General features: G+C 33.6%; 3 protein-coding genes across 6 annotated transcripts; 2 read left to right on the top strand and 1 right to left on the bottom strand.

Moving 5' to 3' along the window:
• The first annotated feature begins 6,837 nt into the window (after window positions 1-6,837).
• On the top strand, window positions 6,838-10,657 carry LOC106357943 (phosphatidylinositol 4-phosphate 5-kinase 7). The gene is made up of 10 exons (XM_013797667.3): window positions 6,838-7,031; window positions 7,220-7,325; window positions 7,413-8,444; window positions 8,611-8,778; window positions 8,937-9,102; window positions 9,182-9,292; window positions 9,372-9,559; window positions 9,698-9,852; window positions 9,989-10,154; window positions 10,242-10,657. Exons 2-10 carry the CDS (start codon window positions 7,282-7,284, stop codon window positions 10,519-10,521), a joined length of 2,310 nt encoding a protein of 769 aa, XP_013653121.2. The 5' UTR covers window positions 6,838-7,031; window positions 7,220-7,281; the 3' UTR covers window positions 10,522-10,657.
• Window positions 10,658-10,816: 159 nt separating this feature from the next.
• Window positions 10,817-13,832, bottom strand: LOC106357944 (uncharacterized protein At1g10890). Of its 4 annotated transcripts, none has more exons than XM_013797671.3 (5): window positions 13,702-13,832; window positions 12,495-13,446; window positions 12,163-12,369; window positions 11,453-11,672; window positions 10,817-11,322 (listed from the first exon to the last, which is right to left on the bottom strand). In XM_013797671.3, the coding sequence occupies exons 2-5, from the start codon at window positions 12,497-12,499 to the stop codon at window positions 11,032-11,034; spliced, it is 723 nt and encodes a 240-aa protein (XP_013653125.2). In that variant the 5' UTR covers window positions 12,500-13,446; window positions 13,702-13,832; the 3' UTR covers window positions 10,817-11,031. The 4 variants fall into 4 exon arrangements, with proteins under 4 accessions (XP_013653125.2, XP_013653122.2, XP_013653123.2 ...); XM_013797668.3 differs by having other exon boundaries at window positions 13,257-13,446; XM_013797669.3 differs by having other exon boundaries at window positions 13,257-13,446; window positions 13,671-13,819.
• A 142-nt stretch (window positions 13,833-13,974) lies between these two features.
• On the top strand, window positions 13,975-15,971 carry LOC106356285 (glycosyltransferase BC10-like). Its single transcript, XM_022702692.2, has 2 exons — window positions 13,975-15,188; window positions 15,277-15,971. The coding sequence occupies exons 1-2, from the start codon at window positions 14,706-14,708 to the stop codon at window positions 15,913-15,915; spliced, it is 1,122 nt and encodes a 373-aa protein (XP_022558413.2). The 5' UTR covers window positions 13,975-14,705; the 3' UTR covers window positions 15,916-15,971.
• Window positions 15,972-16,072: the final 101 nt, after the last annotated feature.

The following is a 16,072-nucleotide window of genomic DNA, read 5'->3' as shown; positions in this document are numbered from 1 at the left end:
ATATTTTGTTTTTAATTCTAAATTGGTATATATTATAATATATATGTGTCTATCAATTTTTAAAACATAATAAGTTTACTGTATATTTTTTTCATTGAATGGATTGTTTCAAACTTTCACATGTATTTGTATCTTCTTCTATATATATATTTTCGGATTATTATTTCAATATTAAAATCGTAACTATATATATAAATATTAGTAAAATATTGTTTTATTGTCATATTCAAACATATTGTAATGTTTCACAAATTTATAAAAAAATTTAAAAATTAAACTTTTCGCTTCATAGATTTATATTATTGAGTAAATAATTAAACATTTAGTTTTTTTTAATTTTTAAAATAAATTATATAGTTTAAAATTTGTTTTCATTGGTTTAAGGTAGTAAAGATTAATCATTGTTAGATAATATGATTTTTGTTATTTAAAAAAATCAATTTTAAAAGTTAACATCGACAAATATTTAAATATTTAGCATATCGAGGTATAGTATTACAACATTAAATTATATCTATTTAATTTATATTATCTATAAATCCAATGGATCATTTATTGTTTAAATTCAATTATTGATAGCCCAATAAAAATTTCTGGTAGACCCAAAATTTAAATGATAATATTATATATTAAATGTAACATGACTTTATAGGAATAGATCCATTAGGTCCATTTTTAAAAAATCACACATGAATCAAAGTTGTGACTTCTGTTTAATATATAAGATTATACTTAATTTCAGCTGAAAAATAATTGAAAACTGTATTGATATTATAAATAATTTTATTTATTTCAAATACTATTGGTCAGAAAAATATAATTAATAACAACTTACATATATTTCTGCCATTTTTTAATTAGTGTGAAAAATGTCAAAGTGACATTTATTTAAAAACGAAAATAGTATTTTTTTTAGAAACCCCCACAAGTATTAGCCGTTAATGTTGCTCCAAGTACTGTTTTTTTTTGAAACTTTGATAACAATATAACATAATAAGTACTGTTGGAAAATATATATTTCCATATAATTTAGAGTATATAAAGAATAACACTTTTTTTGCCAACTTATTTTCTAAACTATTTATGTGTACGGGAGAAGATGGGAAAATAAAGAAATGAGATTCTTTGCAACGAACTGAACGGCAGGAGCCGACAAGAAACAGCACAGCCCCACTCCACACTTCTCTAAGTTCTCTTCATACGTTTCGTGACACCCACTTCACCACTTTTCTCACTTTTTATCAACTTTTTTTTTTTGGTAAAAAACTTTTTTTTTATCAACTTCTTCTTAAATATCTATCCGAATACCAATTTGTTGTTCTTTCGTAATATATAATATACAGGAGACTTTAATGTTATTGCAGTTGCTTATTTAGTCCCCAAAGCAATTTTGATATATACCATCAAATCCTATTAAATTAAGAATATGACTTGTTGATATATGTTTAGTCCAACTAATTATTTTCAACAATCTATACTTAAAAAATACTAAATGCATCTAATTATATATTGTGAATGTAACCACCGCTTGAACATAATAATCAGGATCCATTTTTTTCTATTTACATCTAAATATCTTATTTAATCAAACAAAAACTGAAATTAAATAAAGATGAGAAAAGTGCATGATAGCATCAAAATCGTTAATTAATTATTACTTCAATCAACATATTTTAAAATTGCATCTAAATTCCCTAGAAGATATAGCATTTAAATATATAACGTAACCAACTTCTATTTGGTACCTAATTATATGGCTAATATCTAATTTAAATTCTGAATATATTTTTAATATGTATCTGATATTACTATGGAAGTATTATTTATTTTAATATATTATACGAATTTTAGTTTAATGGGTTTTAAATAGGTTATTTGATTAAAAAATTTGTTCAATGTGATTTTACTTAAAGTTAGTGAAGATTATATTAACCCATTTACATATATATAACAGAATATATTAAAATTATTTTTTCAAACATTTTTCAAAAAAAATTGTTTGGTTTTCGATGCGGGTTAAATTTGATATTGGTTTCGGATATAACACTTTAAGAACCGTTCAAATATATAAGCCAGATCTAATAGAGTAATCGACTTTGATTCTTGGGTCGATTCAGAGTTGGGTTTTTCTGGGTACGAATATTCTTAGCTAATTGAGTTTTTCTGGGTACGAATATTCTTGGCTAATTATGTTAGGTAACTATTACAAAAATATAATATGTTACAAACTTTAGGAATAAAGTTTAAAAATAATTTTTGAAATGCATATGGCATAAATGAAAAGTTATACAACTTGACATATTTAATATAGTTACCAAAAATTATATTAAACTAAATAAATATTAAACACAAATATGATTACAAAAAATAACATAAATATAAAAATTAAATTTTTCAAAAAAATAAAATAAAAAATATACCCGCCCTTAGTAGTTTATTAAAAAGGCACTATGATTCATATGTAATAAAGAAAATATTTTAATTAATCATGTTGAGACTTTGCAAAATTTGCAATTCTTGTTCAGGTCACTGGAGTACAGTATTTTTGCATTATACTGTAGCATATGCAGCATGCAAATTATATAAAGAAAACATTGTGTTTTCTTTTTAAAGGTGAATTTATGCATATCGATCATTAAATTATTATCAGTTGGAACCTTATTCTCCAAACCCCAAAATGATATTTTTGATCATTATAAGTTAGTTTTTCGCCGAATATATTGAAGCAGACGTGTATGCTTATTCAAATGAAAACAATTCACAAAGCAAAAGCAAACAAATAAAAAAATTAGCAAGCAACGTAAAGGGGTCCATGTTTAATTAGCAAAAGGAAAACAATAAAAAAATGTCAGGATCCTATCATGCATGGTTTGTCTTGTTCATTTGTGTTGTCACAATTCACGAAGCCACCATCTCTTTTAATAGTACCGCACAACATCGTTGTCGTTCTTTGTTCATTTTTTTCCATCTCCCCACGTCAACATCGTCCATATACTAAATTTAGTTATTTGAAAAACCACCAGCAGAAAAATATATCTGGTCGGGCTTTCTTATCTATAGATAACTAAATATTATCCCGGACGGTGGAAATGTCCTTTTGTTTTCTTATACAGCCATTTTTTTTAAACACTATTACTTTATTATAGAATAGGATTACTTTTTTAAACACTTGTTTGTATAGGTTTCCTTATACCGCCATTTATGTGATTTTATTTGGTCTATAAAACCTATATTTGAAGTAGTATCGGAGTACAGTGAAATATATAAACATCAGGGACTTATTTTTTTTCAAGTTGTTGTTATTCTTCACAAATTTCTGAGAGTTAGGAGTGGTCAACTTTAATTTATTTGTCTACATCAACTCATAAAAGTACTTTGATTTATTTGTTCTTTGGGTCGTGCTATGATTAATTTCAACGTAAAACGTCGTGCATGTAAATATGATCAGATCAACGTGGTTGAACTTATATCCTTTTACAAAAAAAAAAAAAAAAAAAACGTGGTTGAACTTTTTGTTGCTTTTGTCATCTTTTCTTTTTGGTCATCGGTTGAAATTTTTTTCGTTTCGTCTCACATTCATTGAGTTATATTATATTGGAAAATATAATTATTGTTCAACTACTCTAAAAATTTTTTTGTTAGGTTTAAACGTGAAAAAAATGAATTGGTTGTTTAAACTTTCCAATGTTTTTAAACTGCAACCAGGGCCGGTCTCGAGCATAGGCGAGGAAAGCGACCGTTTAGGGCATAAAAAAATTTAGTCGTAAATAGGGAATAAAAAAAATTGTAGATGAATAACAAAGGCATAAAGTTTTAAATGAGCTTAGGGCGTCAAGAAAAAATTAAAAATGTTGGACAGGCACTGACTGCAACATAGTCATGAATAATGCATCTCTACTAATGATCACTTTTCTGCAACGCAACCACATACTGTAAACTATATTTTGAGGAACTAATGCCTTTGTTTCTTGGGAATAAAGCTCTTTTCCAGTGGAGAGCCTTGCGGGTATTTTAAGCCTAGTAGGCTTTATTCTGAACGAGCGTATAAATCCCAAGTATAAAACTATGTATAATGGATTGCATTCCCTTCAATTATTTGTGAAAATATGTTTTTCGATGACAGTAGACATATAATACTTTTATATGGGATTATTAATCAACGAACGTCGTCCGAATCAATAGGATTTGATTATTTGAACCTCCTGGATGATTTGACAGTTGTACAATTTTAAAGTTAATATAGATTATCCGAACTAATTATATATTGATCTGACTTAAAACTTTAGTTAGATAACTTAAATTATTTTTAAAAAAATTGGTTTGACCGTAATGCATGAGAAAACAAACTCTTTTCGATACTATATACTATGGATCGGAGACCAGTCTTTACAAAATTTTACTTATAGTTATAATCAATTGGTTGTTGGACGTATCAGAGATCTCACATTATTTTAGTATGTTCACATTCTGTGTAATAACAAATTCGATTTTCATAATTGGAAGAACCGAAGTACACGCTATTCATCATCAAAATATGAAGACTGCTAGATGTTCTTATCATTTTAAAAATATACTTTGGAATAATGGTTTAAAATCAGATTAAAAATCTCTACCGTTAACATATTTGACAATTCCTACAATTAACTTAATTACATTTTCTTAGTTAAATATCCCCTATATATTAATCATGGAGCATCACAACATATTTTCGTAGCCACATGTCATCACGAAAATGATTATTAGAATTGTTAGAAAAATAAGTTGGTCCATATAAACATATATTATGCTTTTTATTAAACTAACTATAAAATTAATTAGTAGTGTACATAATAATATTTTTTCTTTACTTAAATAATATGGTTAACATATATATGACAATTAATGATTATGAATAATACATTTTTGATAACATTTTTTCTAACCTCTCTCTTTTTTTGTTTAAGTTTATACTATTAAAAGAAATTAAACAATCACATTAAGGATAAAATAAAATAAAATAAAATAGATTTTTTCTTATATGTTATATTTTGATTTTTTAAAACCGACTATAAATTACTAAAAACGGTAAAAGTCCCAAATTGAAAATTTTGTGATCGATGGTTTAATTTTTTTTTTGTTCAAACAAGATATAAATGATCATATATCGTAGGGGTGGGCGTTCGGATACACGTTCGGGTTCGTATCAGGTATTTCAATATAAATGTATAGAACCCACTCAGATATTTCTACATTCGAGTCGGGTTCGGGTGTTTTATGTTCGGGTTCAGATATTTTGGATTGAGTTCGGATATTTAAATTTTGAAAAAATAAATAAATTATTCATTGTTCAAGTTTTTTTGTATTTAAACTATATTTTAACTTAACTGGGTTTTCTAATTTTTAAAAGACTAAACTATTAATAGATTAGAAAGACACAAATTTAGTTGTTGTTTTGAAAATTTAGATGCAACTTTTGTTAATGCAAAAAAACAAGAGCTTGATATATATTTTAAGTGAATAGCAAATGATTTTATCCATAATTATATGTATATTATCTAATTTTGAGCAATAATCATTATTAATATAAATATTTTGAATAAAATGAGAGAAGTAAACTAGAAATATAAATATCCATCTGGGTTTAGACATTACTCGTTCGGATTCAGATATTATCCGAACTGGTGAAATAAGTAATTTGTTTTGTTGTTCTTGAATTAGATGATTTTAGACCGAGCTGATGAATATAAACTAGACAGACATTTATATTTCGAGTCTGCACTTATATTCTATAACAGCTTGATATATTAGATTTGAATATTAACCTGTTAGTATAGTTTGCCGGTGATTTTTTCAAAATTTTAATTCTTAGATATGTATCTGGAGTGAAACTAATTTTTACAGATGTCTATTTTTTTTAAGTTGACACTTATGTAATCCACCGAATTCATAAAAAAAGTTAAAAAAAAAGAAACTTAACTCATATGAATGAAATAAAGACTGGAATGAAAGCACAATTTTATAGAAGTGGAAATGAAATCACTTATGGAGGGTCAATAGTAAACAAATCGAGAGCAGAAAACATAATCTTCTTTCGTCATTGTTGGCTATTTGGTTTTGGTGATTTGTATCAGCCGTAAAATTTAATTTACTTTTGTACATATGAAGTCTTAAAAATAATTAAAATGATATGTAATACGTTAATTATACAACAACGATGATATATTTGAAAGACCAATTTTTGTATTCGTCATTTTATAATCGATGAAAATTATCGTGTTTCAAAATGTTAAAACCATTTAATAAATAAACATTATTATAAAAATTCACCGTACGCATGCGCGCTGGTTATCATATAGTAATCAATAATAATTAGTGTTTAGTTTATGTAGTGTTTGGCAATATACCGCCTCCAACAAATCACTATATGAAAAGCTTGCGAAATTTAAATTCTCTACCTCGAAGATATTTGCAATATAAAAACTGAAATTTGTAATTTAGTGATTTGTTTTCATGCATCATAATCCATAAAGTACTTTTAAATTTTTTTTTCCTGAACACGAGAGACTGTGTATTGTTAGCTGTAGAAGGTCAAAAAGGTTCATAGCCGGTATTTAAATCCGAGAATCTGATTTATATTTTGTCATGTCAATTTTTTATTTATTTCCACTTTGTTGACACTTGAAAATAAATGATACAGCAATAAAATGCAATTTTCTCAAGCTTTTTAATATGAAAATTAGTTCAAAATTTTGATTTTTTTTTCCCAAAGAACAAGATTTTGAAAGAAAAATACTTTTTATACTATTTCTTAAGAAAATATGTGCCCATTTATATGAACCAGTCAATATATTAATAAAAGATATTTATAAGAGAAGAGAAATAAAAAAAAACATGTCGCATAAATTCGCTAAAAAGAGAAAGAGGAAGCTGGGTTTGAATGGAACATTGGTTGGTGCATGCGGGCGGAAACATAAATATTTTACATAAAAAAAGCTTCTCAAACTCTTTGCTCAATCTTTGAGCTTTCTTCTCTCTTGTTAAGATTCGTCTGGGTGAGTACGCTGCGTATTTGGTTTTTTCGCTGAGTTTGATTTTGTTTTTCTCCGTCGAAAAGCTATGAAATTGTCATGTTCCGAGATTGGTTGAGTAATGGGTTTTGCTGTTTGACTTCTTCACGATTGAGTATTTGATCAATCCTACGAGTTTCTGATTCAAAAATTTGATCTTTATTCCTCTGCAGAGAAGAGGACCATGTGCTCAAGAAGGCAGCTTTAAACATCATTTGTAAAGTGGGTGAAACAAATGTTCTTGGATCACCTAGAAGCTAAAGCTGAGATGGATACAAGGTGTGTGTGTGTGTTTCGTTCTTGACTAATCAATTCCTAATTCATTTCCCACCTAGCTTGTTAAAGTTTGATACTTTTTTTGTGTAGTATCCTAAACCCTCCTGAAGAAAGAAGAGAATTCTCAAACGGTGATTTCTACTCTGGTGAAGTCAAAGGATTGCTTCCTCATGGTAAGGGAAAGTACTCATGGTCAGATGGAACTCTCTACGAAGGAGACTGGGACCAAGGCAAAATCTCTGGCAAAGGGGAGCTCATATGGTCATCCGGAGCCAAATACGAGGGAGACTTCTCCGGCGGCTACCTTCACGGCATCGGCACCATGACTTCACCAGACCAATCTGTTTACAGTGGAGCATGGAGGATGAACGTAAGGCACGGCCTCGGGAGGAAAGAGTATTGCAACTCTGATCTTTACGATGGCTCCTGGAGAGAAGGGTCGCAAGAAGGGCGTGGCAGTTACTCTTGGACTAATGGGAATAGGTACATAGGGAGCTGGAAGAAGGGTAAGATGTGTGGGAGAGGGGTGATGAGATGGGGTAATGGTGATCTTTTCGATGGGTTTTGGTTGAATGGGTGTAGACATGGCTCTGGGGTTTATAAGTTTGCTGATGGTTCTTTGTATTTTGGGACGTGGTCTCGTGGTGTTAAAGATGGGAAGGGAATCTTTTATCCTGCTGGGAGTAAACATCCTTCTCTGAAGAAGTGGTGCCGGTCTCTTGAGTATGATGACACGGGGAAGTTTGTGCTTTCTCGTAGCTCGTCGATAGATGTTGATGATCTTAGGAGTTTGAGTTTGAGCACTGTGAATCGAAGCCTTTCCATGAGAACTTCAACTAGTGGAATGTCTGATCGTCCAAGAGAGTTGACATCTAAGTCTGCAAGGACTTTGGGCTCAGGGCAAAGCGAGGGACAGGATAAGAAGAACCGTGTCGCTTACGAAAGGGAGTACATGCAAGGAGTTTTGATTAGAGAAAGTGTCACCACGAGTTCTGTTGACAGGTCACTCAAAATTAGACCACCTTCAACTCTTAGTAAGCAAGTCAGTGCGAGGACTTTCTTGACCTTTCTTACTGGGGAACATAATTATCATCTGATGCTTAATCTCCAACTTGGTATCAGGTAAACTATATCAACACCCTTAAGTTTATTTCTCAGTTCTCATTGATTCTTGAGTGAACCTGTTTGCATATTTGTTATGATGATGGCTTACATGTATCCACTGCATATTTCTCTAAGATTGCATTATAATATTCCTTTTAACACAAGAATCATTGGAAGCTTATAGGTATACTGTTGGGAAAATTACACCAGTGCCAAGGCGAGACGTGCGTGGTTCTGACTTTGGTAAGAAGGCCAGAACGGTGATGTTCTTCCCTAAAGACGGCTCTAATTTTACGCCTCCGCACAAATCTATCGACTTCTCTTGGAAAGACTATTGTCCTATGGTTTTCAGGTAAAAACAGTTTTTCTTCTAGCAGATAAAGATACTTGTAAAAGTTATGAACATCTTAGCTCCGCCTTATTTCTCTGTTGTTCCTCTTGATCTCTCTTTCATATGAGATAAGTGATTGTTTGTTCATTAAAATTGATATTCTGTGCCTTTTGTTTCAGGAATTTGAGGGAAATGTTCAAGTTAGATGCAGCAGAGTACATGATGTCTATATGTGGTGATGATGGCCTGACAGAGATTTGTTCCCCTGGGAAAAGTGGCAGTATCTTCTACCTTTCTCACGACGACAGATTTGTTATCAAGACATTAAAAAAATCTGAGCTGAAGGTTTGAACTTACTGATCAAAAAGCTGTGATTTGATTCTTGCTAGAACTAACTGAGCAACCATCTTTCTTTGGTTTATAGGTTCTACTGAGAATGTTGCCTAGGTACTATAAACATGTAGGGGACCATGAGAACACACTTATAACCAAATTCTTTGGAGTTCATAGAATAACACTCAAGTGGGGGAAGAAGGTAAGAACTTCTCTGATCACTTATCCTTCTATTGTGTTTACACCTTTTATGTAACATGAGCTTTTGGGTCTTTTGATAGGTACGCTTTGTGGTCATGGGAAATATGTTTTGCACAGAGCTGAAGATTCATCGTAGATATGATCTCAAGGGTTCATCACATGGGAGATTTACTGAAAAGAGTAAAATACAAGAAAAAACCACCTTGAAGGATCTTGATCTTGCTTATGAATTTCATATGGACAAGCTGTTAAGGGAAGCACTCTTCAAGTGAGCGCTATTATCTTCTTCTTCCTGAAATCGCTTGCAGTTTCTTGGTTCATTCATATCCTTGAGCAATGATTTTAAGCAGCTGTGTTTTGCATTTGAAAGTTTCTAATTGTTTGTGGAACCAACTTGTTTTGGCAGGCAAATATACTTAGACTGCGCGTTCTTGGAATCTCTGCAGATCATTGACTACAGTCTTTTACTGGGATTACATTTTAGAGCTCCCGGGCAGCTTAATGATATTCTTGAGCCTCCTAATGCAATGTCAGATCAAGAGAGCGTTTCTTCTGTTGACGGTAGGTGTCTATTAGTATTCTAATGAAAAGCTTTAAGACACTTCATGCCTTTATATATGAAGACGATTACAGAACCGAGCAATGAAGCAATGTGCAGTGTTATATATAGCTTACCGTTTCATGTTCTTACTTTCAGTTGGTGTGACTCAAGAACTCTCCATTCCTCCAAAAGGATTGCTATTGGTGACTCACGAACCCAACTCCGTGAGTACTGCACCAGGTCCTCACATCAGAGGAAGCACACTCAGAGCATTTTCCGTTGGAGAGCAGGAAGTTGATCTCATTCTTCCTGGAACCGCAAGGTTTACTTATTTCCATCTCTTTTGTTTTCTTCATTTGATAAGTGCTTATAGCTTAACAATGGCATTGCATCTATGGTCTTTTGTTAGGCTGCGGGTGCAGTTAGGAGTGAATATGCCGGCTCAAGCTCACCACAAGCTTGATGAGGACAAGGAAGAGTCTGCCACAATTGAGCTCTTTGAAGTATACGATGTGGTGGTGTACATGGGAATCATAGATATTCTACAAGAGTATAACACCAAGAAGAAAGTGGAACATAAATGCAAGTCTTTGCAGTATGATCCCATGACAATATCTGTGACCGAACCCACCATTTACTCAAAACGCTTTGTCAATTTTCTGCATAAGGTGTTCCCTGAAGAGATGTAGGACTCAAACAAAATCATTCTTCTTCCATTTAAGATCTAGTCAATGCTTTTTATACATCTGACATTGAAAAACCTCACTCTGAATGTTTTGTAATTTTTTTTATGTACAATGAATGTGCCTCAGGATGATGCTTCTATTGCAATTTGCAACACAAACTTAGTACTCTCTCCATTTCATTTTAGTTGTCGTTCTAGGGGTTTATGCACACGGATTAAGAAAACATATGATTTTGTATATTTCCAAAATAAAAACACAATTATCTATACACCTAATCATATTTTAACCAATAGAAAAATAAAGTGAAGAATCTTATTAATAAATTTTGCATTGAAATTCTAAAACTACACGAAAATTTTTCCCTGACATAAAATTACAAACGAGAATCTAAAAGCTAGAATTACAGGATAATAGAAAAGGGTTTAAGCACCAACAGATAATCATAAAGCATCTTTGAGAGAAAGAAACACTTATCATCACAAGAGAATCATTTTCATTTTGCCTTTCATCCATTCACTTGGAGCTTAAGGCAAACGATAGTTTAGGGCGTGATTTGTTTTTACCCAACAGTTTCATTTGTTTCAAACGTTCCTCTTCCTCTTCTGCTTTCTTCTTTCGCATCGCTTCTTCCTTCTGTCTTTGACGCTCCTCCAGCTCCCGATAACGTTCCTCCTCCTTCCTTTGCCTCTCCATTGCTTCTTTCAGCTGAGCTTCTTCTATTTTCTTCCGGTTCTCCTCTTCGATTCTCGACATCTCTTCTATCCCTTGTTGCTCTCTTTCCTGCAACAAACACCGCATGACGCCCTGAAAAAAGGATTGTTCATCAACAACTCTCCATGATAGGCAGATTGAAAAATGCCAACAGCAAGGTTCTTTTCAAATGATGAACTATCCACTATGTCACTGTGTGATAAGGATAAGAAAAGACGTTTACCTCTTTTTCTTTGGCTTCGATAAGAGAAGCTGCCTTCTCCTTCTCAAGTTGAGCTGCGACTTCTTCATTAAGTCTCTTTCGTCCTTCCTCCAGGAGTGTTAGAATTTCCATTTTGATTTTCTCAGACTGTAAGCTTTCTTCAACCTTTTTCATAATAGCTTCTTCAACCCGTTTAGTAGTTTCTTCCTCTATTAGCTTTAGTTCTGCTTCCTGCTGTCGCCTGTTGGAAAACATAGTTAATAGTTAGAAGACACCCACAGTAGATTCAGAACCATAAATATCACCTGGACTTTTTCATATCTTGATGTCTTCAATCTCGAACAGAATAGAAGCAAAAATACTATTCGAAGAACGATAAATTTCGTGAAGGAAATTTTAACACCACCATAGACACAAACAAACCTTCGCTAAGCTATTCTTGTTCTTTTAACGTATACATGTCTAATTCAGTCACGATCCATGTAAATGACTCTCAGAACTTATCAAATCGATATAATATGAACATTGGTGCCACAAGATCAAATATGAACAAGTCGAATTATAGCTTATCTCCCTTTAAGTGAAGCCTGTGAGAGAATGCCATGAAACCTGTTGCACTTTTAAGACTAATAATCAAAGCACTTCACGTTACAGTAGAATAACATTTGCCAACATAAAGCTTTAGTTTGGCATAACATTCATTCCAAATATTTTTTTTTTAATTGATTTACCTTTTCCGTTCTTCCTCTTCTTTGATTAGTTTTTCCCCATTCCTATTTTTAGCTGACTCAAGGGTCGTGGCAGGAGATCTTCTTGCAGGAGATGGAGAAGAGCTCCTACTCTTTTGTCTTTTGTAACGTTTTGGTGTTGGTGAACGTCGCTTAGGAGTAACAGATCGACTCCGGGGGCGCCTAGGAGAAATAGAACGACTTCTTCGTCTGTAAAACACCCAAAATAAAGCAGTAAGCAAAAGCTGCAACTGATGAACTACCACGCACATGAAGACTAGGCATCAAGTAGCCCACACCTTCACATAACGAAAGCAAAAAGTATGTGCAGTTACCTCATACACTGATAAGAATTATCAGCTCCAACTTTTATCAGATGAGGAAGCTAATGTGAGAAAAGATCAATGAAAGAATAACCAACAGCATCATCTGCTCACTTCACCTCCCATAGAACGGGAAGAAATTTGAGCTTTTAACATAATGGCAAGAGCATGGATCCAGGATCCTCTTCCTAATTTCTCAGCCATGTTCTCAACATATCATTCTATTATCCTACTTAGAAATATAAGGTGGGATTTTTTTATCTCTTTATTGTTAATGACTGCTCAGGAAAATTCAAAGACAACCATCAACAGGATTAAAAAAAAAAGGTTTTAACTTGGAACTTCTGAGAGAAATTAGATCAGAAACCAGTAATGTTAACCCAACTACAAATTGCTTTTTTATGAATATTCAGGCTGCACTACCTAAAACGCGAAACTCCGGTAATAAAATAATCCAATAAATTAAGATTTCAGCCAAAACTGCTTACAGTAATCAAACACGATTAGAAAAAATGTTTTCAACAAGACCATCACTCAAAAACTAACGATAGCATCTGTATCATTCAGATAGAGCTCTCTCTCGATTGAATAAGAATAGGCTACTAAAAGAAGTTGGTAATAATAAGAATAATAGAGCTTAAAGACATTACATTTCTAGGCAGCAAGATAAAAAACAATGTTCCATTCCACCAATCTTTCTTAGTTTCTTACAATCCTTATGACGAACCAATTAATAAGGGTAGACAAGGAGCTCGGCCGCATTATTATAATTACCTGCTATAGGAATAAGACGAGTATGGAGAACGGCTCCTGTCTCTTCTGCTTCTCCTGCTATGCCTATGCCTAACAGGAGACCTCGAGTGCTTTCTGCGCCGTGGAGAAGGAGACCTCGATCTTGACAAGTCCCGAGGCATCTCTAGATTAATCAGAAATCTTGCAGCTCAGATTAAATCTTAAAAACTTTCTGCAAAATCCAAAATTCAACAACTAAGGTTGGTTAATCATTGAAATACACTATTGGGTGGGTACAAACACAAAATCTCCATAATATTGATCAAATTCGTCTGTTAAATCTCGTCTCTGCTCAATTCATCTCGGTTTCCTAAGATTGCATAGCAAAACCCTAGAGCTAAAGGGGGAAGCAATCTCGCAAAGGAAGCAACAGCATCGAAAGCATAAAAGGGCTACCTAGAAAATCAGCTGAAATCGTCTGACTTACAGGAGAATCGCGTTGTTGTGTATGGTTGGATCGGCTCAAGAGTCAACACGGAGAGCGAGGAAGATGAAGAAGACGGGGTACACACAAAGATGGATTCTGGTGGAAGATACACTTGTTTTGATGAAGCGAGTTTTCTAATGCATGGAAAGCCTTTTGGGCTTAAATAGCACGGTAATGGTTTGGGCCTTTTTAAAAGTCCAATGGGCCGTAAAAGTTTATTGCAAAATATTCGATTTTTATTCTTCATTTGATTCATTCCATTTGATCAGAGAAGAGCAAAATAAGCTTTGGAATTCAGTGTCCATTAAAATCAGGACGAAAACTTGCAAGTTATGAAATTTTGAATCCTAGTCGCTTTAGATATGTATATTAAATACATATACATCCTTCACATTTTATTTTTGTTATATATAAATACATGCAATACTATAGTAGTTTTAGTAGCATATTTCCTATACTAATTGACTAATGAGCTTCATTTTTGGCTGCATGGAAACACCTACCTTAAAGATAACGCATGGCTTATTTTGTTAATTTCTTATTTGCCGTTTTTAACATAGCAATAATTTAACACTGACCGCAATTTTCATGCTCATTTTCTCTTATTTTTCACTTGACTAGTCACGTTTCACTAGACACACAATTATCCTTGTTTTCTTGCTAGAGGGTTTTTCATTCTAAACCCACAATTATCATGCACATTTACTCACACCATGCACGTCCACCCATGCATGATCATGCCTAGAGATTATGAAATACCAAATAATCCCTGAGTATGGAATGATGTTTTCTCTCTGAACAAAATCAATTGTGCCAATTGATAATTGAAGAATTTTCCATCCCTATTTTGCTGCAGAAACGGTCATTCATTTAAAAATATAATAGGCGCATATTCTCATGCACTATAAATATGCACACACAAAATTGGAGGACTTGAATGATGTACGTAGAACAGGCCAAAGAACTATCTAAGAGTAGAATAGCCGTACATATAGAAAAAAATTATGAAGAAGCCAAAGATAACAGCCTTTATTAAAGCACTGAACGTACGCATGAAGAAAGAACCGATCACTCTCCGATACATTCATATCCTTGGCACCGTTGTCTTCTTCACCTCCATCTCATCTCTTGTCATCCTCCTCGCTCTTTACCTCAACCAACGACTCCAAACTTCACTCTTCCTCCAAAACGATCCTCTCACTTATCCTACTCTTTCTCCTGCTCCCCCTCCACATGGCAGTGACATGGCGGACGAAGAGCTGATGCGTCGAGCAGCAATGGCACCACGTGAAGCGGTGATGGATGAGACTCATCCAAAGGTTGCCTTCATGTTTCTGACGAGGTGGAACTTGCCTTTGTCCCCTCTTTGGGAAATATTCTTCAAAGGCCATGAAGATTTTTATTCCATTTATGTACATACATCGCCGGAGTTCACTGAGGAGCCACCAGAATCTTCAGTATTTTACAAGAAACGCATACCAAGCAAGGTATGCTTAATATATATAGTTTTTCTATATATATAACATTCATGATATATACGTTTAATTTCATATTTAGTATTGTGAAAATTTGCAGACCGTTGAATGGGGACAATCCTCCATGATGGACGCAGAGAGACGTCTTTTATCGCACGCGCTTCTAAAACCATCGAACTCTCGCTTCGTCCTCCTCTCCGAGACATGCATCCCTCTCTTTAACTTCACCACAGTCTACACTTACCTCATGGGCTCCACTCGCTCTTTCCTCGGCTCATTCGACGACCCAAGGCCCATGGGCCGAGGCCGTTACAACCCCAAAATGCTGCCACACGTGTCTCTCTCTGACTGGCGGAAAGGAAACCAGTGGTTCGAGCTCTCACGGACAGTCGCCGCCGAGATCATCTCCGATGACCGGTATTACAACGTCTTCAAGGATCACTGCCGGCCGCCTTGTTACATCGACGAGCATTATATTCCGACATTGGTGAACAAAATATGTCCGGAAATGAATTCGAACCGGACCGTGACGTGGGTGGATTGGTCAAGGGGTGGATCCCATCCAGCGAGGTTTGTGAGGAAGGATATCCAGGTCGGGTTCTTGGATAGGATCCGGTTTGGGTCGAATTGTAGCTACGAGGGTGAGGTGACGAACGTGTGTTTTCTTTTTGCGAGGAAGTTTCATGTGAGCACCCTCGAGCCTCTCATGAAGATTGCTCCATATTTGTATGGAATTTAAAAACTTTAAATCATTGGTAATAATGTATTTAAATTAAAATATTCTAACCAGCCAAAGCACATGGACAGAAGAAGAGTACGTATTTGGTTTAAAAAAGAAGAAGAAGAGTACGTATTAATATACTCCTATGCTTAGATTAATATGTAGAAGCGGTCAA

This window comes from Brassica napus, chromosome C5 (assembly GCF_020379485.1).
Source record: "Brassica napus cultivar Da-Ae chromosome C5, Da-Ae, whole genome shotgun sequence".
NCBI lineage: Eukaryota > Viridiplantae > Streptophyta > Magnoliopsida > Brassicales > Brassicaceae > Brassica > Brassica napus.
This window is presented reverse-complemented; position numbering and strand designations above follow the sequence as displayed.